This window comes from Panthera uncia, chromosome B4, assembly GCF_023721935.1.
Source record: "Panthera uncia isolate 11264 chromosome B4, Puncia_PCG_1.0, whole genome shotgun sequence".
Taxonomy (NCBI): Eukaryota; Metazoa; Chordata; class Mammalia; order Carnivora; family Felidae; genus Panthera; species Panthera uncia.
In genome coordinates, this window is record NC_064809.1 from 87,373,600 (window position 1) to 87,395,756 (window position 22,157).

A 22,157-nucleotide genomic window follows, 5' to 3' on the forward strand; every position below is an offset into this window, starting at 1 on the left:
TTTGTCTCCCCTGCTGCTACTCCAGTATGTGTTGTTACCTCACACTGATCTCCCTTCCCTTGTAGCCAGGCCTATTTGAAACACTGAATAGTCCTCTGAAATTCATTCCCCTCATTCTTCATAAACCATATAGTTGACTACAAAACAAGTTCATGTTTCTTAGTTTGACATTCAGGCTTTTTGTTTTTTTATTTTGTTTTCTTATATTCTGATCTCAGACTGTCTTTCTAGTTTCTCTTGCAGGAGTGGTCTTTGCTGTTCTTCAACAGTTCTGCCTTATTAGCAACCCTCCTCATTTATGAATTCTACCCATTTTTTTAGGCTTACCTCAAGCATGGCCTCTTTGTAAGGCTCTGTTTTGCTCATATACCAATCCTTCTCTTCACTTAGTCAATAGATTTGTTCAATGAATGCCCAATCTGATAGGTGCTAAGGATGCAGTGATGACTACAGTCCTTATCCTTAGTGAGTTTGCTGCCTATTTAGTCTGTCTAGTGCTCACTTAGCATGTACCTGACTGTGGAATATGGAAGGTAGTATGTACTATTGGGCCAGTCCCCAAAGCAGCCTCTAGCCTATTCATTCATTGTCTCCAATGGTGAATTGCAAGTATTGTTTTATAATCCAATGAATAATAAATTCCTTAAGGGATAACAGCTGTTATCTTTAGCTCTGATGTGTTTATTTCTTCCTAAGAATTTAATTTCCCAGCGTTGCCTTTGACAGTGTGCCAGTCAGCAAACGGTGTCCGAGCATGTTTTCTTGTGCACACTTGATTCTCCTAGCCTTAGAGTTCATACCATAGTTTCACTAATTTCCCGGCCAACATCAACATAAGTTACCACTAGATTTGGTCAAATTGTCCAGAAAAAAAGTTCTTGTACCATGTGTGGATTTATGAAGCATGTAAAATGTTCTGAGTAGTGACTATTTCGTAAAAGAGTGATTAGCCTTACTGACTTGGAGCCATTCTTCACGTGATACCTTCTGACACCAGTGCTAATTGTACTGATACTTTATTTCCAGGTATTCTTCCAGAGAGCAAAGCCCTAAGGACTGGATCTCCCTGTGCCTACTTTATGATCAAGAATTCCAGTTAATAATTTATAAAGAAGCAGTTTTTGTGTGCCATTCACACTGGTCTTTTTAACATTGCTTTAAGCTTATTGCAGTATATGTATTGGAACTTTTCCTGTAAAATGGGTGTAATTTTCTCTGAATACAGGTATGTGACAACAAGAGAAGTTGCTTGCATGCCAGTTCAAATTGTTCTATATAAAAATGCTGTTAAAAGATACAGCACGGTTATCTTAGTACCCCCCCCCCTTTTTTTTTTACTGGAAATGTTAAATCCTTTATAAAGACCACATAGCAGGAAAACTGTGCTTTTTTTCAATTGCTAAATATGTTTGAACATGTTAATTTCCTTTTATGTGTGCAGACTCCAAATATGGGGAGAATACAACAAATCAAAACTAATTTTTTGTAGATAGCCATTACATTTCTTTAAACTGTTTCGATGCCAATGTGTGTTCTACAAAAGAGAATGGTTTCATAAATTAACTGATTTAAGAGTAGGTGTCAGTGTTACACACTTTTTATAAAAAAAAATAAATTTTACGTAGTGAAATCTACCATGTCTTTTTTGGAATTATTATAGTCTTATTTTCTTATCTCTCCCTGATTTCCCATTTAAAGATTGCACATTTAGGCTTATGGATGATTTATTTATGCTCTCAAAACGTTATATGCAGCATAGTTCTGTTGGACTCTTTTTTTGTTTGTTTTTATATTCCTTATTTTGAGAGAGGGAAAACGAGTTTAGGAGGGGCAGAGTGAGAAGGAGAGAGAGAATCCCAAGCAGGCCCTTCATGGTCAACATGGGAGTCCATTGTGGGGCTTGAACTCACAAACCCTGAGCTGAAATCAAGAGTTGGTTACTTAACCAACAGAGCCACCCAGGTGCCTGTTAGACTTTTTTTTAAGATGCTAGAAAAAGCATGTTTCAATCTGTTGATAGAATTTAAAATCCAATTTCCCCCTCCTTTATTGGATTTACTTAGGACACTATACCTATGTGTTAATGAGGCTTACGAGTAGCTGCCCATTTAGTTACTAAAAGTACTTACCGCTGTTTTTATTCATGGCTATGCAAGAAAGCAAGAGGAAAAGTATCAGTAGTAAGTAGTATTGGAAAACTAAGAAAGGAGGGACAAACTGAACAGGAGAATTAAATTGCTGCAGTCATATAAGTTTAAATTCTAAAAGCCTAAGGAAGATTTTAGGGGATTGTTGGTTTGGTTTTTCTTTTCAAACTTTGGCCCATGTGGTTCCCCTATGGTTTTCACGATGGGCTTCAGTGTAGTCTATAAACTCCCTTAAACTATTCTGAATGATATATGTAAATCTTTTTCTAGGGTTAATTCCATAAGTGATTTTAAACATTTTCCTTCATCATAGGACAAAGGTACTAAAGTAAATTAACAGTTGTCAGAATAGATCGGTGAAATGTATATTTCAATAAAAATATCTTCAAAAGTAGATAAGTGAGGGGCACCTGGCTGGCTCAGTCATATAGAGCATATGACTCTTGATCTCATGGTCATGAGTTCAAACCCCATGTTGGGCATAGAGATTACTTAAAAAAAAAAAAATACATAAAAGTTAAAAAGCGAAGGCTTGAGTGTTTCATTGATAAGTTTTCCTATACGGTGGGAAAGACCATTGGCATCTGTTATCAGAGCACTAATTTTCCAAAGTACTAACAAGTCACATAGTGTAGTGGTTAAGAGTTAAGACCGGTTCCAGATCCAGAGTAAGTAGGTTCAGGTAACAGTTCTGCCAGTCACTGGTTTTTAGAAGTGGTTTTAAGCAAGTTAAATTTCTCCCTACCCCAGTTTTTGCATCTGTGAAAGTGTGAAATGAGCTTACGGTACCTGCTCATGAAGGCTTCATGCTAGCTATGGCCACTGTACTATTAGTTCCGTATATATGAAGGTGACACCTCTTTTTCCCCTGTCTCTTTAAAGCCCTTCAAAAGATTCCCGTGTGTTCAGAGCCAAGCAAAATCAAGACATGGAAATTAAGAGTCTGCAACAGAAGTTAAACTTCATGTTCTATAATCATGTATAATAATTCCCATTTTTTCCCTGAAGTTATCCAGAGCACTTTATTTAGGGAGTACCATAGCAATTAGGTACCTCTGCTTCATCATGAATTACCTTATTTGTAGTTTCCAAAAACAAGCACCCAAATAATTGTCACAAGAGTGAATCTCACCTCTTAACAGATGGGGTCATTGAGCCAAAAGACAGATTTGTGTGACTTGACTACAGAACCACAAGGATTTTAAGATACCTGGTCTAGTTCTGTGCCTAACAGTTTATTTAAAGTCTTAAATTTAGTTAACCATAAGCTGGCTCACTTAATACTGTTGTATATCAATATGCATCACTTTATGTGGTAAATATGTGAATCAAGGCCTTTGGCTCAGCTAATCACATTTTCTCCCATAAAACTTTTGAGCTGTGGGTTTTACTGTTGTTAAGGAACCTGAACAGGTCCCCTTCTTGTCATTAGATACAAGAGAACTGAAATTGGTTGCAATTGTAAGCAGTAAACATTTGTTGGAATGGTTCCATGACTTAAGCATTGTTTAAAAGTCTAATAAAGTAACTTCCTTTGTAATAACGCATTACTGTGGGCTTTTGTTATCTCCATTGTGCAAAGGACACAACTGACTTGGAAAAACATGCTTAGAGTCAGTATTTGGTGGGGAGCGTTGAGATTGCGACCCCAGATCTGTTCCATTCAAAAGACCCTGCTCTTAACCACTCTGCCTTGGTTTCCTAATTCATTCCCGGTTGCCGTAGTTCTCATCCGGGGAAGAGTCCTTTTTCTTCCCTCTCTCAGAAGTTTAGCCCTGGATCATCAGGAGTCTCTGTGGCCTCTCCATCTGTTGAGAAAGGCTGCGATGCAGTCAGCTGGCAGAGGGGATCACTCTTTAGGGAACAGCTGCTTCGGATCTTGGAGGCACGAATATTCAGGACCGGATTTTAGCCGAGTTCTCCAATACTGCTAATTTCCAAAATACATCGCCATTTTCCAAAATACCGCTTAAAGAGAGAATGAAGACTGCGGACTCCCTCACCCCACAACGGCAAATATATAAGAAGTGAGCTCATTTACACTAAGAATTACGTCCGGATTATTCTGAAGCGATCACGGGGCTCCACGGCTGCCTACGGTCTTTAAAGCGGCTCCAGATCGATCCCTCCAGACGATGATATTCCCCAGTGACAGCCTCTCTCGTGTCTAGCAGTCTGCACACCTGTGACTCTGAGTGTTTGCGATCAGGAGTTCGCTGTTTGTCTTCCCTACTACCACCGCACGCCGCACTCTGCCGTTGGCTCTAGAGAACTGGGCGGGATTTGCAGTTGTAGGAATCTGAAACTGCTCACTGCGCAGGCTCCCCCCCCCCCCCCCAGCTTCACCCGGAGAGCAAGGGGGGGACAGGCAGAGGGTGTGGACCGGCTCGGACTCCAGACAGCCACCGGCCTCCCCACCCCTCCCTAGAAAGGCTCGGGAAGTCAGCCGCCGCACCAGACACACAGCACAGCACCAGCGTCAGGCTGCCGAGGCCAGGGCCGGTCCGGCGGGCGTGCGCACGCGCACCGGCGCGCGCCGGCCGTCGGTCACGTGGCCCGCGGCCAGGGCTCGCGAAGCCGGAAGTGTCCCGAGGCGCAAGGAGGCCGCGGGAGCCCGCTGGCGGTGGCGCGACGGAGACCGGGCGCGGTAAGTGGGGTTGGCGCGGGCGGAGGGGCCGAGCCGCGCGGGGCACGGGTAGCGAGGTGGGCACGGGCTCGCGCCGAGCGCTTCCGCCCCCTGTGGGCAGCGGGGATGCTGAGTCAGAGCGGGGGCGGGGCGGGCGACCCGAGAAGCCCTGCACGACCCGAGGCCGAGCCCTCCCCGGACCTCGACTAGGTGGACGCCCCCCCACCCCGGGTGTCTGGGGCGTCCGAAACCCGGTGGAATGGTCGCGCGGGCCCGGTCCCTTCCATCTCTACTCCTCGCCCCCTGGCCGGCCCTCTGACCGGGGCCCTCCCGGGTCAGCGTATAGCGACGTTGGGCAGGAAGAAAGAGGCCGTGCCCGTTACCGGGTCTGGGCCCTGGCCGCGCTGCAGAGACGGATTCCTCTTTTCCTTGGAGTTGGACCGCTTCTACCCCTCTTTATGAGCGTTGACACGATCGTCACTGTTTGAATGGATTGGTTTTTCAGATGATTCAAAAGAGACGTTTCGTTTGGGTTTTAGTGATGATGACGGCGGGGATTGACTAACCGGAAGCTGGAAGCAGACGTTTATTAACATATACACCTATAATGTAAATTCCCAAACATTCCCTTTGGGAAATACCTTACGGGGTTGTTTTCCAGTCCGTTTCCCAGGTGTTTTTCAGTAGGTGGCCTCAAAACAAGGTCTACCCGTTAACTGTCCAGTACATAACCAAAAACCGAGTGTTGTTGTTTTTTTGTTTTTTTCCACTCTAGAACCCTGAATTATTTAACATAGTGGTAGAGTTTGAAAATCCTTGAACTTTGTCCGCATGCCTGTCACCAAACCTGTTCTCATCTATGGACGAATAATAACTTTCGTTTTTGGACGGTGTAAGGAAGTAGGCTTAAGGCAGAGTCACTAGTAACATACTTGTTGAGTGCTTGCCTGTGTGTATCAAGATTTATAAAGCATACACCTTGTGGATGTGCTGAGTCATGTTTTAGCATGCTGTTATTGTGGGTTTATTGGAAGGTAGTCACCAAAAGACATTTCCCCCTGATGACTGTGAAACTAGTCTGCTATCTTCGTGTAGAGAAGCAGATATCTGAGCTGATCAATGTGTTTGTATTTATTCGCTAGGTACATATAGGTACCTAATGACACTGTTTTCCATTACAGTTATCTCAGCACAGTTACAGCAATTAGGGAACGGTTTTCATTATTGACAAGTATTTGTAAATATTGAAAAGATAGTTGAGGAGTTTATTGTTACTACCTCAGCTGACAAAGGTGTATCCCTTACTTGTAAAAAATGAATCTTATTTTTATTGCTTATTTGCAGTAAAGTGCTGTATATAACATTCCTTATCTAAATTAGATGGGTGGTAAAATTATATATCTTAGTATATCAAAGATTGTTGAAAATTGGCCATTCTTTATGTTCCTAATCTTTCTTGGAATATTGACAGTCATTAGTTCATCACCGAATTCTAACGGATTCAGAGGGGTATTAACATCCCTTTTGATCTGATATTACAGCACATTTAAGGTGGCATGGTGAGACTAGGGTTTATGCTACTTAGCATACCTGATTTTTATTCCAATGGGGAGCTCCAATATTTTAATATCCTTATAGTTATATAGCTTTCCAGTATTAAAGGACAAGGCTAGGGGTGTTGCTTTTTTCTTAAGTCAACTTTTTAGAGCAGTTTTAGGTTTATGGCAAAATTAAGCAGAAGTTACAGAGATTTTACTTAATATATAATAGCCTGCACTTGCATGCATAGATAGCTTCCACTTGCTCATTTTTTAAGACTTGATAATATACACTTAGTATGTGTCTGTTTTTATACTTGGAGATTGGAGAAACTATCCTTAAATTAATTTCAGGAGAGTTAGTAACTTTTCAGGTATAAAAAACCTTGCACCTTTCCATTATGATTGTCAGGTGCTATGCAGATGAAATTTTAAGCTATGGAAATGTTATGCCATGGCAACAGTTGTTTTCATTGTGTAACCCTGCCCTTAAGGAAACAAAGTAATTCTTTTACTGTCTGTTATATTGTACATTGTTGCTTTATTTTAAAACACTTTATAATTCATCATTGATCAATCTTTCAAAACATTTGAAGGAGAGAAGTGGCCAGTATCACTCTGACAGAGGTAAAATTAGAAGGGATATAGATGTTTCTGTAGCCCTGTGATAAATGAATTAAAGTGAATATATGTCATCAGTTAATGTTTTTTTCAGAGCCTAGCCAGCATTTTAGCCTTTAATGTTGTTGGAAACTTAGATTGTTACATTAGACTGTGTGCTTCAAGTTAGCAATAACTAAGGGGTGATCTTACTTGAGACTAAAAGGATCTAACATTTGTTCCTCAAATGTATTATTCCCTGAAAACAAACATGCAATTTTTTTTTTCTCTTAGTTTAATAAGAAGATCTCCTGACCAAGCCGAGATGCAGAGCACCTCTAATCATCTGTGGCTTTTATCTGATATTTTAGGCCAAGGAGCTACTGCAAATGTCTTTCGTGGAAGGCATAAGGTTGGTTCAAAGAAAACCCTGAAGACTTTTTAGCACTGTGTATGTACTCTTCTGAGAAGCACTCTTGTACTAAGATGTAAGACTTGATGTTTTTGGTCATACTGTCTAAAGAGAGTACCTGTTCGTGTGGTTATTTCAAGTATAGCTTGTGTCAGAGTCAGTGATGTCTGCCCAGTGGTGGCAGAGGTTATATGTTGAGAGTGGGGAAAATAAAGAGACTAGGAAGATTCATGTTCTACCTCCTGATTCTTTTCCCAACCTAGGCCTCCGGTGGTAGTGAGTGATCTCCCTAACAAGTTGGGTATGTCGGTGTACCGGACTGGACTACAGATGAGGGAGAAATACTGGGAGGCAGATGTATGGTTTGAGGGGAATCCACAGATGATGCTGATATGCTGTCCTATAGCTTCATGCCCCGGTAAACAGCACCCTGCAAGGTAGCTTAGAATCAAATGAGATTATCAGCAAGGAGTCCACGTTTAAAAGGTATGAGGTAGCCAGAACTTGTTAGTGGAAGTGAAAATAGAATAAGAGGGCTAATCTTGGAGGCACTTAAAGAACCAAAAAGATTTTCTGTCAGATTCGATATTGGAGGATGAAATTAAAGATAATTAACATAATTTAAAGTGAAGAAATGTAAGGGGCACCTGGGTGGCTTAGTCAGTTAAGCATCAGACTTGGGCTCAGGTCATGGTCTCACGGTTTATGGGTTCGAGCCCTTCGTCAGCCTCTGCCCTGACAGCTCAGAGCCTGGCGCCTGCTTCTGATTCTGTATCTCCCTCTCTCTGCCCCTCCCCTGCTCGCACACACGCTATCTCAAAAATAAATAAATGCTAATTTTTAAAAATTAGAAAATAAAGAAGTTGAAGAAATTTAAGATCATTAGAGCTGTTCTGGGAGGGAAGCTGGAGTAGAAAATTCCTTTATAATGCAAATAATCCACTAATTTTTCAACACTTTGAATTTGTTTTGAGCTTGATTTTCAGAGCCTTTTAAATTCTTATTTTGAGAAACCAGAGCTTTAACTATTTTAGTAAGGAGGAATTTCTTCATATTTTCCTGTAGCCTTGGTGATTACCAATCAGTTCTGTCAGTAACAGTGAGATAAGCATTCAGAGGGGAGGGACTGTTTCCTCTGGGGAGAGATTATGACTGTAAACAGTCTCTGTGGTTCATAGAGAATGAATCAGAAGTGTCCTACAGAGAGCTTTTAGCCTTTTTCTCTCTTCCAGAATTATCCACTGGTACTGAGTCCTTGATCAAATTTGTTGTTTTTGTGTCCATTGTGATCAACTTTGGGTATTCCTATCCTAGAGATTGTTTTTGCTTTGTGCCCTGTGCCAAGAAGAAGAAGAGGTGGCTGGCGACACAAGGTTTAGCGTTGAGACTACATCTGATTGTCTGTCTTCCTGTGACCCACATTAACAGATTTTAATAGTCACTTGGTATGTGACAGGCACTGTGATGAACCTGGTGAACATAACTGCAAATGATGCACAGTTCCTTCCCACAGAGAGTTTTGGGTTTAGTAGCAAGGTTGTCAGTTGGAGACTGATAGAATGATAGGTAGTCAATAGTGATAGAGATTGGGTGAGGCATATTTAAAGTGCCTGGTGCTCGTAAATATTTCATTGATTCTGGTCCTCTTTCCCTACTTAGATACTCAGTGCCCTCCTTTTAAGTTCCTATATATAGTAGGCATTCTGTAAATGTTGAATGAATGAATGAGGACAGATTAGACTACCCTAAAACAACCCAAATTCTTCCTCAAAGGAAACAAAAATGTACTTTATCCAATATAGTCAGAAAGCCTAAAATAAGGATTTGAGAGGCATAGGAATTTACTTAAAAGATTGTGAAGACTCAGTTTAGTATTCAGTCCATAATACTCTTCCCAGGGATATATTTTAAGAAACCGTGTTTGTTCTCAGTGACATTAATTTCAAAGAATTAGGGCTATACCCGAAAATCCTACTTGCTTTTAATAACTGCTTAAGGATTTTTTAACCATGATATTAGGTAAGCCCTTTCATGTTATTGCCTAGAATGACCAGGTTTCCAAATTTACTATTTGTCCTTCAGAGTATGTTACCTACTTTGTCTTTTTCATGGAGTTGCTTATAGTTACTAATGTGTGTGACGGGTGTGTGTGTGTGTGTGTGTGTGTGTGTGTGTGTGTGATACCCATGGGGGAGCTAAAGGGAAGAGAGCTGTAGGAAGGATGTGGTGATCTGCATATGTGTGTACAAGTGACCCGTGAACACCATAGGTTTGAACTGTGTGGGTCTACTGACATGTGGATTTTTTTTCAATAAGTACAGTATAGTACTGGAAATATGTTTTCTGTTCCTTATGACTTCTTAGTAACATTTTCTTTAATCTAGCTTACTTTATTGTAAGAATGTAACATACAACGTATGTTATAGAAACATAACATACAAAATATATGTTTTTGTTAAGGCTTCCAGTGAGCAGTAGGCTGTTAGTAGTTAAGTTTTTGGAGAGTCAAAGTTATACGTGGAATTTCGACCACATGGAGGGTTGACGCCTCTAACCCTCATGTCTTTCTGAGGTCAACTTTATATATACACGTAGATCTCTAAATATTATTCATATTCCCTTTGACTTAGGGACAGTGAATGATAGATGACTGTGCAGTTGAATAAATGGAAAACAATAGATTCCCAACTGTTGTGCCAATAATCTCACAGTTATGATATAGACTACAGAAGTTTGGAAAATGCTAGCCTTGAACTCAGTGGGCACTTTGCAACATTATATTATTTTCCCTGATTGCTCCTCTGATAGGATTATCCTAATTTTAGACTACGTTGAAGACAGGAATCCTCAAGCAAAATCTTGGTGGTACACGTTGGGTCGTATAGATTTGACAGTGTTCTTATTCTGGTTGAACAAATGGAAAAACTGTAATTTGATTGTGGTTCAGTTGTTATTCTCTTTTCATATTGTCTGAAAATGGTCAGTGGACGTTTTCTCTGGAAAAAAATATATGTGTCTTTGGTGTGAGGGGAGGACAAGGGTGAGGGAGTTGTGATCACGGCACATAGATGGTGGTCTCCAAATAGTGATCTTGAAGAGAGATTGTGAAGCAGTTAAATGGTTTTAAGAAAAAAAGATCATGAGGTTCTGAGGTGAGAAACAGATCATGAGGTTCTGAGTGAGAAAAAGGTCAAGAAGTTCTAGGGTGCCTGTGTGGCTCAGTCAGTTAGGCATCCGACTCTTGGTTTTGGCTCAGGCCATGATCTCCTGGTAGGTGAGAACGGGCTCCGTGCTGGCAGTGCAGAGCCTGCTTGGGATTCTCTCTGTCTCTCTCTCTGCCCTTCTCCTGCTCGTGCTCTCTCTCTCTCTCTCAAAATAAATAAAACTTAAAAAAAAAAAAAAAAAAGATCATGAGGTTCTGAGGTGATCGTGGCTGTCAGCAGTGGGAAAGCTGTAGAGAGAGCACAGAGATCCTGACAGATGGGAAGCCATGAAATATCTTTAGGCAGGTGGTGCTCGAACCCCAAATTCAAAGAGGAAATGATCTTTCCACTTGTTCCAGGGAAGTTCAACCTTGCATTATGGGAAAAGTAAGATTTAACTCCGAGAATCTGGATTGACCACCAAGGAGATTGCTTAGATTAGAGTGATTGGAAGGAGATGGGAGGGTCTGGAAGAGAGCTTAAAGTCAGGTTAATATGAAGAACATAGGTAATGTGTATCTGAAATGAAGCTTATGTTTGTACCTCGAAAAGTCCCTCCCAGCCAGAAGGGTGCATTGTCATTTTCTGTGTAATCTACTTCAGTGTGCTGTGAGAGTGGGTGCTGCAGGTACATCCACAGAGAAGAGGAAATACCTTTGATCCTCTAAGAGAAGGCTTTGTGAAGAAACAATCTGCCCTCGTCATCTAGGTCAAGTCGCAGAAAGTTCTCCAAGGCAGCAGTGGTGCAATCCAATGACGATACTCTACTTGAACCCGACCGACTCCAACTCCTACTTCCACTCGCATATCCACACACACAGTGTTGCATAGAGGGGGTGTTTCTTAACAATTAATTTCATTACTTTGAGATCCTAATGAAATTTCCTATGTGGAATGTGGTTTTCAATCTCTCTTTTTCTGTTTTGTTTAGTTTTTAAATTATGAGGCCCAGGAGAAACCCTTGTGAGTTCCCCTTTTTTTTCTTTTTGATTTTTTTTTTTTAATGTTTATTCATTTTTGCCAGAGAGAAAGAGATACACACACACAGTGTGAGTGGAGGAGGGGCAGAGAGAGAGGGAGACACAGAATCTGAAACAGGCTCCAGGCTCTAGGCTCTGAGCTGTCAGCACAGAGCCTGACGTGGGGCTCGAACTCACAAGCCATGAGATGAGCCAAAGTTGGATGCTCAACTGACTGAGCCACCCAGGCGCCCCCTGCCCCCACTTTCTTATCTAAAATATACTTTCACATTTGGTATTATTAAAGCTCTTTTTTTTCTTACATGTGAAGGACTATCTTTGCCTCATGTATCATAACAGAAGCTTTGTCCCCCCCCAATATTCATTCATTTATTCATTCATTTTTAAGTGGGCTCTAGGCCCAATATGGGGCTTGAACTCATGACCCCAAGATCAAGAGTTGCCTGCTATACCAACTAGGCTAGCCAGGCACCTCTGGAAGTGTTTTTAATATGAAAGAAAACAGCCATTTCTTCATTCCAAAGCATACCATTTGAAAGAGATTTGGAGCAGTTGATTGACTGATTTTAGCTTTAAAAACAAGTGAAGTGGGCGCCTGGGTGGCTCAGTCATTAAGCACCTGGCTTTGGCTCAGGTCACCATCTCACAGTTCCTGAGTTTGAGTCCCACATCAGGTGAGCTCAGGCTCCACTTTGGTGAGCCTTGCTTCTCAATCTCTCTCTTTCTCTCCCCCTCTCTCCTTCCCTCCCTCTCTCTCTGTCTCTCTCTGTCCCTCACTCACTTGCTGTCTCTCAAAAAAATAAATAAAAATAAAAACAAATGAAGAGCCCTAATAGAATTACCTATGCTTAAAAATATTTAACTGTCCTATGGGGCACCTGGGTGGCTCCACTGGTGAGCATCTGACTCTTGATTTCGGCTCAGGGCATGATCTCACAGTTCGTGAGATTGAGCCCTGCCTTGGGCTCTGTGCTGGCAGCTTGGGATTCTCTCTGTCCCTCTCTCTCTGCCCCTTCCCCTCCCCTTCTCTCAAAAAAAATAAAAATAAAAAATATATATTTAGGTGTTCTATAAGAAAGGTAAATTGCTATCTAGTTATGATGGCAGCTTTATTTATTTATATTTTATTTCTATTTTAATATTTATATTTTAAATAAAATATTTATATTTTATATTTTAAATATTTATATTTTAAATAAAACCTTTCTCTCTCTCTCTCTCTCTCTCTCTCTCTCTTTTTAGAAAACTGGTGACTTATTTGCTATCAAAGTATTTAATAACATAAGCTTCCTTCGTCCAGTGGATGTTCAAATGAGAGAATTTGAAGTGTTAAAAAAACTCAATCACAAAAATATTGTCAAATTATTTGCTATTGAAGAGGAGGTAAGTAGTAACACTTTAGTTAATCTTCTCATGTTTGTTGTAGTTATTGCAATTTAGAAATGACCCAATGTAAAAAATTGTTTTATAAACAATGAGTTTTTTGTTAATGGTGAAAATTACAGTTCATATAACCAAATACTGTGTCCTCAAAGATTCTTGAGGAGATATAACGATGGAAGTATCATGGAATCAGAAAAGGTGGCATAAGAAATAAGAGTATAGAATATGGTTACCAGCATTTTACTAAAAACTAAGTGAAGTTAAATTGACATAATTCTATTTTTTTTTTATAATGTTTATGTATTTTAGAGAGAGAGAGAGAGAGTGTGCAGTGTTGGGAGGGACAGAGAGAAGGGGAGACACAGAATCCGAAGCAGGCTCCAGGGTCCGAGCTGTCAGCACAGAACCTGATGCAGGGCTCGAACCCATGAACCCTGAGATCATGACCTCAACTGAAGTTGGACACTTAACCAACTGAGCCACCCACGTGCCCCATGAAATCATCATAATTCTGAAAGTAACGAGTCAATACAAAGAAGGCTTTGTAAAAGGATAAAAATCCTAGGAATCCAGAAATTTATATAACATAGAGCGTATATACTATATATATTAATACAGTATGTTAAGGATAGGACTGACTTTAGGGAGAAACAATGAAAATAAGAATGTCGTTAGCAAAATTAGAAGTAATGGAAATAGAAATCTAGATTAATCCCCTTAGACATGGGTAATCAATAAAATCACACTTTTTGAATAATAGTTTGGCAGTTTATACTCCTTATAATAGTGATTTCATTTTTAGTGAGAAATTCCTTTTAGGAACTAATCAGAAATGTAAATTACAGTTTTATGCACAAAGATGTTCAAACTGCCCTGTTTATAATAAAGAATGGTTAAATAAGTTAGAATATATGATAGATACTCAGTTTGCTATACTCCATGCTAAGAGCGTAGCCCTTCAGACTGCCTCCTCTGTTCAAGACTTTTTGACCCCAGCTGCTGCAGAAGAGTTTGGCATACTGCACAGTTGGAGAGAACAGTCCCCACAAGACTATGCTCATTCAGACGCTGGCTGTGAACTCAGGGGTCCCTGAGGCTGTTTGGTCATCACTTGACCGGGTCAAGTCTGGAGCTCCCCGTGACTGTCCCCAGGTTTGGTAATTTGCTAGAAGGTTGAAGGACTCACAGAACTCGGGAAAGCTCTATCCTTACAGTTCGTTTTATTGTAGCGAAAGGATACGACTTAGAACTAGTCACAGGAAGAAATTCGTAGGCGGATTCCAAACATGAGTCTTCCTTGTCCTCGTGGATACATTACCCTCCTGGCCTTGATGTATGACAGTATGCACAGAGCGTCACTAGCCTTGGAAACTCACTAGAGCTTTTGATGTCTACACTTTTTATTGGGACTCCATAACATACTGCCTATGTGGCTGCCCTTTCCAGAGTTTCAGGCCAACCCCTTCAGTCTCCATTTCCTCTGGAAGTTGAAGTGGATGTGTGCATCCTAAAACCCCCATTATAAATTACATTATTAGACTGTTATGTGGCCAGAGCTCCCAAAGAAAGACACTTCTGGCACACAAGATACTCCAGAGGTCTAGTGATCACCTCCCAGTTGCCAAGGGCAGACAAAGGCCTGACCTTTCTTGGGGTAGAATTTATTCTTCGCTACACAGTAGTTAAGCAGTAATGAAGAGATGTTTACCAAAATTTGAATCACCTGGGAACATGTTTGTGTATAATATTACGTGAGAAAAATAGGATTAAAACATACATGCAGTATGATCCTGAATGTACGGTAGGTATCATGTACAAATAGTGTTATGTATCTATAGTGTGGTTCGATATATAGGAAAAAGGCTAAAAGGAAGTGCACCAAAATATTAGCGTAATTATCTCTGGTGATGGAATTATGGATATTTCCCAGATTTTCAACAATCAACATATATTATTTCATTGTCTAAAAACAACAGTCTTGGGGTGCTTAGTCGGTTAAGTGTCAGCTCTTGATTTTGGCTCAGATCATGATCTCACAGTTTGTGAGATTAAGCTGTCAGTGCAGAGCTTGCTTGGAATTCTCTCCCTCCCTCTCTTTCTGCCCTTTCACCACTTGCGCACTCTCAAAATAAACATTAAAAAAAAAAAAAAACAACAAAGTTAAAAATAATTTAAAAATAATGCATTTTAAAAAATTTAAAAAAAAAGGATACAAAATTAGAGATAAATACTGGATTTTAAGACTTATAATCACATTTTCAAGTTCCTGAAGCTGTTACGAAATTGGTTATGAATTGTTATGAATTGTTTTTCCCTCTGAAGCTGTTATGAAATTGATGGTATATCTTACAATCGGTGGTACATGAAAAGCAACATTTAAAACAAATGAGCAGACTAGAACTTTGCTACAAGAGGGACCCCTCAGCCATTCTGCCATCTTTTTGTTTTTAAGGCTAGAACTCTATTCCTTGAAGTAAAAGTACTTGTCCTGAGAAGAATTTCAGGTGTTAAGAGATTTGTTAGAAGATTAGTGTCCTAAATGTACTATTATGTATTAGGAATTAAAGATAGTTTTCAAAGAACCATTATAACGGTGTAGCAGTGATTTTTCTAATTCAGATTTAGCCAGCTTTCATTGTCTTCAAACAAATCCAGTAGGAATTTACAAGATGTTGATTGTTATGTGCATATGGTCAGTAAATATTTAACAAATTCCAGGTAAAGCAGTTCACAGTGCCTTCATCATTGTAATAAATTCCACATTTAAGTGAAATTAGATAACTATTGGCATATAATAAAAACTTATTTTTATATTGAGTCCCAATCAGTGATTTTTTTTTTTTTTCAGACAACAACAAGACATAAAGTACTTATTATGGAATTTTGTCCATGCGGAAGTTTATACACTGTTTTAGAAGAGCCATCTAATGCCTATGGACTACCAGAGTCTGAATTTTTAATTGTTTTGCGAGATGTGGGTACGTTTGTTTACATGATTTTATAGATCTGTGTAAATACAATTTAATCATACAAGAATTTTTAAAAAGTAATCTATTCAAAACCAAAGACCTTTATGCAGTGCTCTCTTAGATCTGACCCTAAGAGCACAAGTACAAAAAGAAAAAATAGATAAATTGGAACTTCATCAACATTAAAAACTTTGTGTTTCAAAGGACAACATCAAGTAAGTGAAAAAACAACCCATAGAATGAGAGGAAATATTTGCAAATCATTTATCTGATAAGGAACTTTTTTTTTTCCAACATAATACTTAATTTTATTTGTTTTAATTTACATCCAAATTAGCATATAGTGCAACAATGATTTCAGGAGTAGATTCCTTAATGCCTCTTACTCGTTTAGCGCATACCCCCTCCCACACCTTCTCCAGTAACCCTCTGTTTGTTCTCCATATTTATTAGTCTCTTATGCTTTGTCCCCCTCCCTGATTTTATATTATTTTAGTTTCCCTTCCCTTATGGTCATCTGTTTTGTCTCTTAAAGTCCTCATATGAGTGAAGTCATAGGATATTTGTCTTTCTCTGACTAATTTCACTTAGCATAATACCCTCTGGTTCCATCCATGTAGTTGCGAACGGCAAGATTTCATTCTTTTTGATTGCTGAATATTATTCTATTGTATGTATACATATATATACCACATCTTCTTTATCCATTCATCCATTGATGGACATTTTGGCTCTTTCCATACTTTGGCTATTGTTGATAGTGCTGCTGTAAACATGGGGGTGCATGTGTCCCTTCAAAACAGCACACCTGTATCCTTTGGATAAATATCTAGTAGTGCATTGCTGGGTCGTAGGGTAGTTCTGTTTTTAGTTTTTTGAGGAACCTCCATACTGTTTTCCAGAATGGCTGCACCAGCTTGCATTCCCACCAACAATGCAAAAGAGATCCTCTCTCCACATCCTCGCCAACATCTGTTGTGCCTGAGTTGTTAATGTTAGCCATTCTGACAGGTGTGAGGTGGTATCTCATTGTGGTTTTGATTTGCATTTCCCTGGTGATAATGTTTCTGTTAGCCATCTGGATGTCTTCTTTGGAGAAGTGTCTATTCATGTCTTTTGCCTATTTCTTCACTGGATTATTTGTTTTTTTGGGTGTTGAGTTTGATAAGTTCTTTATAGATTTTGAATACTAACCCTTTATTTGATAATGTCATTTGCAAATATCTTCTCCCATTCTGTCGGTTGCCTTTTAGTTTTGCTGATTGTTTCCTTCGCTGTGCAGAAGCTTTTTATTTTGATGAGGTCCCAATAAGGAACTTTTATTCTGACAACTTAATAAAAAGACAAATAACCCAATTTAAAAATGAGCAATGGAGAAAAGTAAGTAAGTAGGGAAATGCAAATCAAAACCACAAAGTGATGCCACTTCATCCCCAATAGCATAGCCAAAATCAAAAAGACAAAACAAAAGTGTTGCCAAGGGTGTGAAGAAGTTGGAGCACTTTATATAGCTGGTGGGATTGTAAAAATGTGCAGCCACTTTGGAAAACAGTCTAGCAGTTCCTCCAAAGATTAAACATATGACTTAGCAATTCCATTGCTAGATATTTACTTAGAAGAATTAAAAACATCCACACAAAAACTTGGACACGAGTGTTCATAATAGTCACAAAATGGAAAGAGCCCAAGTATCCATCAACTGATGAATAAACAAATGTGGTATATCCATACAATGGCATATTATCTGTTCATAAAAAAGACATAGGGGTGCCTGGCTGGCTCAGGTGATAGATCATGTGACTCTTGATCTTGGGGTTATGAGTTCAAGCCCCACGTTGGGCCTAGAGCTTACATTAAAAAAAACAGAGAAATATAGTAGTGATACATGCTGTAACATGGATACATTTTGCTAAGTGAAGGAAGGCAGACAACAAAAGGTCACAGTATTTATATGATTTCATTTATATGAAATGTCCAGAATAGACATATCCATAGAGACAGCAGATAAGTCATTGCCAGAGGTTTGAGGGGACGACAGAGTTGAGGACTAACTGCTAATGGCGTGGGGTTTCTTTTTGACATAATGAAAATGTTCTGAAACTAGTGATGGTTGTTTGACTTTGACTCTTCTGAAAACTACTCAGTTGTATACTTTAAAAGGCTGAATTTTATATGTGAATTTTACCTCAAGAAAGCTATTTTAAAAATACAAATAAATATATATATAGCAACTGAAGAGAATAATATCTTCTTGGAGAGAAATGAATCAGTATTTGAGGAATGAGTAAAGCCCAGTGATAAAGAAGGCATAAGGTTAGGGGGAGTTCTTGAACTTGGCATTGGAAGCAGTGTAGAGATTCTTTCAGTGAGGATAAAATAAGAGAAAATCGGGGCGCCTGGGTGGCTCAGTCGGTTAAGCGGCCGACTTCGGCTCAGGTTATGATCACACGGTCCATGACTTCGAGCCCCGCATCGGGCTCTGTGCTGACAGCTCAGAGCCTGGAGCCTGTTTCAGATGCTGTGTCTCCCTCTCTCTGACCCTCCCCCGTTCATGCTCTGTCTCTCTCTGTCTCAAAAATAAATAAACGTTAAAAAAAAAAAAAAAAAAAAAACTTAAAAATGAGAGAAAATCTATGCTGCAGCCTGTTTAACCTAGTAGAAGTTATAGATAATCAATGACTTCCCAAGTATACTGGTAGCCCTGAGTTTTCATAATTGAATGTGATACCTCTAAACTTATTTTCATAGGTTATATTTGGGCATTCATCTGTCAGCTGTCAGACGTTTCAAACTAGCATTTAGGGGCACTGCCTACCGCCCAAAACAGGTTAATTTCAGCATTGTAGCCACCTCTACCCTTAAAAAAAAAGGAAAATGGCCTTTTTAGAATAGCTTTAAGCATATGAGAAATAATATTCTTGGAAGCTAGTCTGACACTTTGCCTCTGTTACTTTTTTACTGTTTTATGTATTGAGTGCAGTTTACTTTTTTATGGAATTCATTCCCCAAGGTAAAGAAATATGAAACTATGATGAAAGATTGGTATCTTTCTCAGGAATCATTATTCTTAAGTTTAGGCAGATTGCCCACATGTATATAATCAAAAGTAATTCAGGAAGTCATATGCTTAAGATCATTTTGTTCCATTTTCCTGATAATATTTAATTAAGAGAGATTGCACTCTTCCTTAGACCATATTGATCCTTATTCTAAAACTTTTTATTACTCAAATATGAGATAACATAAACATAAATACTATCTATTTCTTCTTTGGTAAAAATGACTTTGGACCAACTTATGGAAAAACATTGAGTGAATATGAGTGAATGATGTCTGTGAATTTGATGCACACACACATAGATGCCTACATTATGATTTCCTTTGTTTTATTAAGTGGGTGGAATGAACCATCTACGAGAGAATGGCATAGTGCACCGTGATATCAAGCCAGGAAACATCATGCGTGTTATAGGGGAAGATGGACAGTCTGTGTACAAACTCACAGATTTTGGTGCAGCTAGAGAATTAGAAGATGATGAACAGTTTGTTTCTTTGTATGGCACAGAAGAATATTTGGTAAGTCATGCATCAGTAATTTATTTAAAGATGAATAGGTTATAAACACAGGTAACTGGTTAACCAGTTTACTATAAAATGTCTTAGTAACTTTTAGGACAAAACTTAAACTTTTTATTCTAATGAATTTGGTGTGTAATGAGGGAATTAGATATTGGCTTCTAAGGATGCTGTTATTTTTCTGTTGAAAATTCTTACATGAGTTTTAGGGGCACCTGGGTGGCTCAGTTGATTAAGCGTCTGACTTTGGCTCAGGTCACGATCTCATGGTTCATGGGCTCGAGCCCCACGTCAGTCTCTGCGCTGACAGCAGAGTCGACTTGGGATTCTTTCTCTCTCCCTCTCTCTCTGCCCCTTCCTCACTTGCGCATTCTCTCTCTCTCTCTCAAAATAAAGAAATAAACTTAAAGAAAATTCTTATAAGTTTTTAACACTCTTAGGTTCTTTAATTTACTAATGCTGTGGATCTATATTAAAACAAAAAAGCTGTATGTACACTTAAGAAGCATCTAGCTAGTAAATGCTCCTTTTTTTGATCAGAGCAGTTAATATATTACAAGCTTGTTATAATATCCCCTGTAGAGCAAAATTCATTATAATTCTGAAGCAGAAGATTCTATTCAGGGAGATTGGTTATTGAAAGACAGGACCATTAATAGAAGCACACAAAAATGAAATGTTTTTTAAAAGATCTAACTTAAACTGCTAGAAAGCTAGAAAAGCCCTGTGTTGAAACTGTTTGTGTTGGTGTGTTTGTGTGAAGTTAGTATAACGTTTGGAAAAGTTAAGAAAATATACTTTAAAGTAAGTACATTTACTTTTTTGAGCAACCGCCATACTATTTTCCACAGTGTACCAATTTACTATCCCACCAACAGTACCTGAGAGTTCCCTTTTCTCCACATCCTTGCCAACATTTATTATTTCCTCTTTTTTTAATGTTTATTTATTTTGGGGAGACAGAGAGCATGTGCACATGCATGCAAGAGGTTGAGGGGGGAGAGACAGAATCTGAAGCAGGTTCTGCACTCACAGACTGTGAGATAATGACCTAAGCAGCTGGACATTTAACCAAGGGAGCCACCCAGGCCCTTTGTTATTTCTTCTGTTTTTATACTAGCCATTCTGACTGGTATGAGGTGATAATCTCCTGGTTTTGATTTGCATTTCCCTGACGATTTGTGATGTTGAGCATCTTTTCATGTGACCATTGGCCATATGTATGTCTTCTTCAGGAAAATGTTTTTTCAGGTCCCTTGCCCATTTATTAATTGGATTATTTTTGGGTTTTTGGTGTTGAGCTGTAGGAGTTTTTTTGTTTTTTTGATTTTTGTTTTTAGGATTTTAAGTAACCTCTCTACATTCAACCTGGGGCTCAAACTCACAACCCTGAGATCAAGAGTCGTATGCTCCACCGACTGAGCCAAGCTGGGCACCCCCATATGAGTTCTTCGTATGTCTTGGATATTAACCCTTTACCAGAGATATCATTTGCAATTACCTTCTCCCATTCAGTAGGTTGCCTTTACGATTTGTTGGTGGTTTCCTTTGTTGTGCAAAGCTTTTTATTTTAGTGTTTATTTTTGCTTTCATTTCCTTTGTGGTAACTACACTTACTGTGGTGAGTTTTGTGTAATGTATAGAATTGTTGAATCACTATGTTATACACCTGAAACTAATATAACAATGTATGTCAATTATATTTCACTAATAAAAATTTAAAACAAAAAGTCAGTACGTTTGACATGTAATCAGGAAGTTTATAATATATAGCTATCACTAATTGCTCATGGCTCTGGACTTTATCTTAAAAGTCTTAGATTATGGGAGCATTTCACTGGCTCAGTCAGTAGAGCATCTGACTCTTGATCTTGAGGTCATGAGTTTGAGCCCCCTGTTGGATATACAGATTACTTTAAAAAAAAGTCTTGGTTTCTGTGACTTTTTTCCAATTAGATTCTGCCATTGTAGTTTATAACATGGAGAATAAAATCTAACTGCCCCTATAGGTTTATTCATATTATTCTAAGTCTGCCCTGAATTTAGTGTCTTAAGTTGTTTGGTATATACTGTTATATATAACAGTATATAACCCCAAATTAATTTTTAGTTATATTTTGATAATCTTTTAATACAAAAACTTACAAATGGATTAGATTCATCCAACAAATATCTATGGGGTGCCTACTGTGTGCCAGGCAGTGTTGTAGGCCCTGGAACTTCAGCCGTGAACTGCATGCACACGATTCCTGCTCCTAGGGAACCCACATTCTAGTGGGGAAATAGTTAATAATAAGTAAATAAGATAAATTCAGGTAATTAAAGTGTTGGGAAGACAATAAAGTAATAAGATTAACAACAACTAGCAGGAGAAAGATAGCTAGGGAAAGCCTCCTTTCAATCCTAAGTGACACTTAGATGATTAAAAAGAAGCAAGCCATGCAAAGATTTGGGGGAAGAGCATGACAAGCAGAGGGAACCAGGAACTGCAAAGGCTTAGAAACAAGAATGACCTTGGAAGTTTGAGAAACAGAAAGGATGGCAGTTTGGCAGAATTTAATGAGTGAAGGGAGGGGGGGGGGGTAGGAGTTGAAGTTGGAGATATAAGCAGAGGCCAGCCATAACATCACAACATACAACCCTAGTGGTTTCAACTCTGTATGACACCTCTCTCTCTCTCTCTCTCTCTCTCTCTCTCTCTCTCTCTCTCTCTCTCTCTCTCT

General features: G+C 39.1%; 2 protein-coding genes across 3 annotated transcripts in view; both read left to right on the forward strand.

Annotated features, from left to right (window-relative positions):
* Positions 1 to 1,634, forward strand: part of XPOT (exportin for tRNA) — a 38,088-nt gene extending 36,454 nt beyond the window's left edge. For both annotated transcript variants that reach the window (XM_049625904.1, XM_049625905.1), the window contains exon 25: positions 1,027 to 1,634. In XM_049625904.1, the coding sequence (XP_049481861.1) occupies positions 1,027 to 1,053 (27 nt within the window). In that variant the 3' untranslated portion in view covers positions 1,054 to 1,634. The remainder of the gene's footprint in view (positions 1 to 1,026) is intronic.
* Positions 1,635 to 4,519: 2,885 nt separating this feature from the next.
* Positions 4,520 to 22,157, forward strand: part of TBK1 (TANK binding kinase 1) — a 54,657-nt gene continuing 37,019 nt past the window's right edge. Inside the window, exons 1-5 of the mRNA XM_049625907.1 lie at positions 4,520 to 4,794; positions 7,206 to 7,323; positions 12,749 to 12,889; positions 15,738 to 15,867; positions 19,253 to 19,434. Coding sequence (XP_049481864.1) covers positions 7,237 to 7,323; positions 12,749 to 12,889; positions 15,738 to 15,867; positions 19,253 to 19,434 — 540 coding nt within the window. The 5' untranslated portion in view covers positions 4,520 to 4,794; positions 7,206 to 7,236. The remainder of the gene's footprint in view (positions 4,795 to 7,205; positions 7,324 to 12,748; positions 12,890 to 15,737; positions 15,868 to 19,252; positions 19,435 to 22,157) is intronic.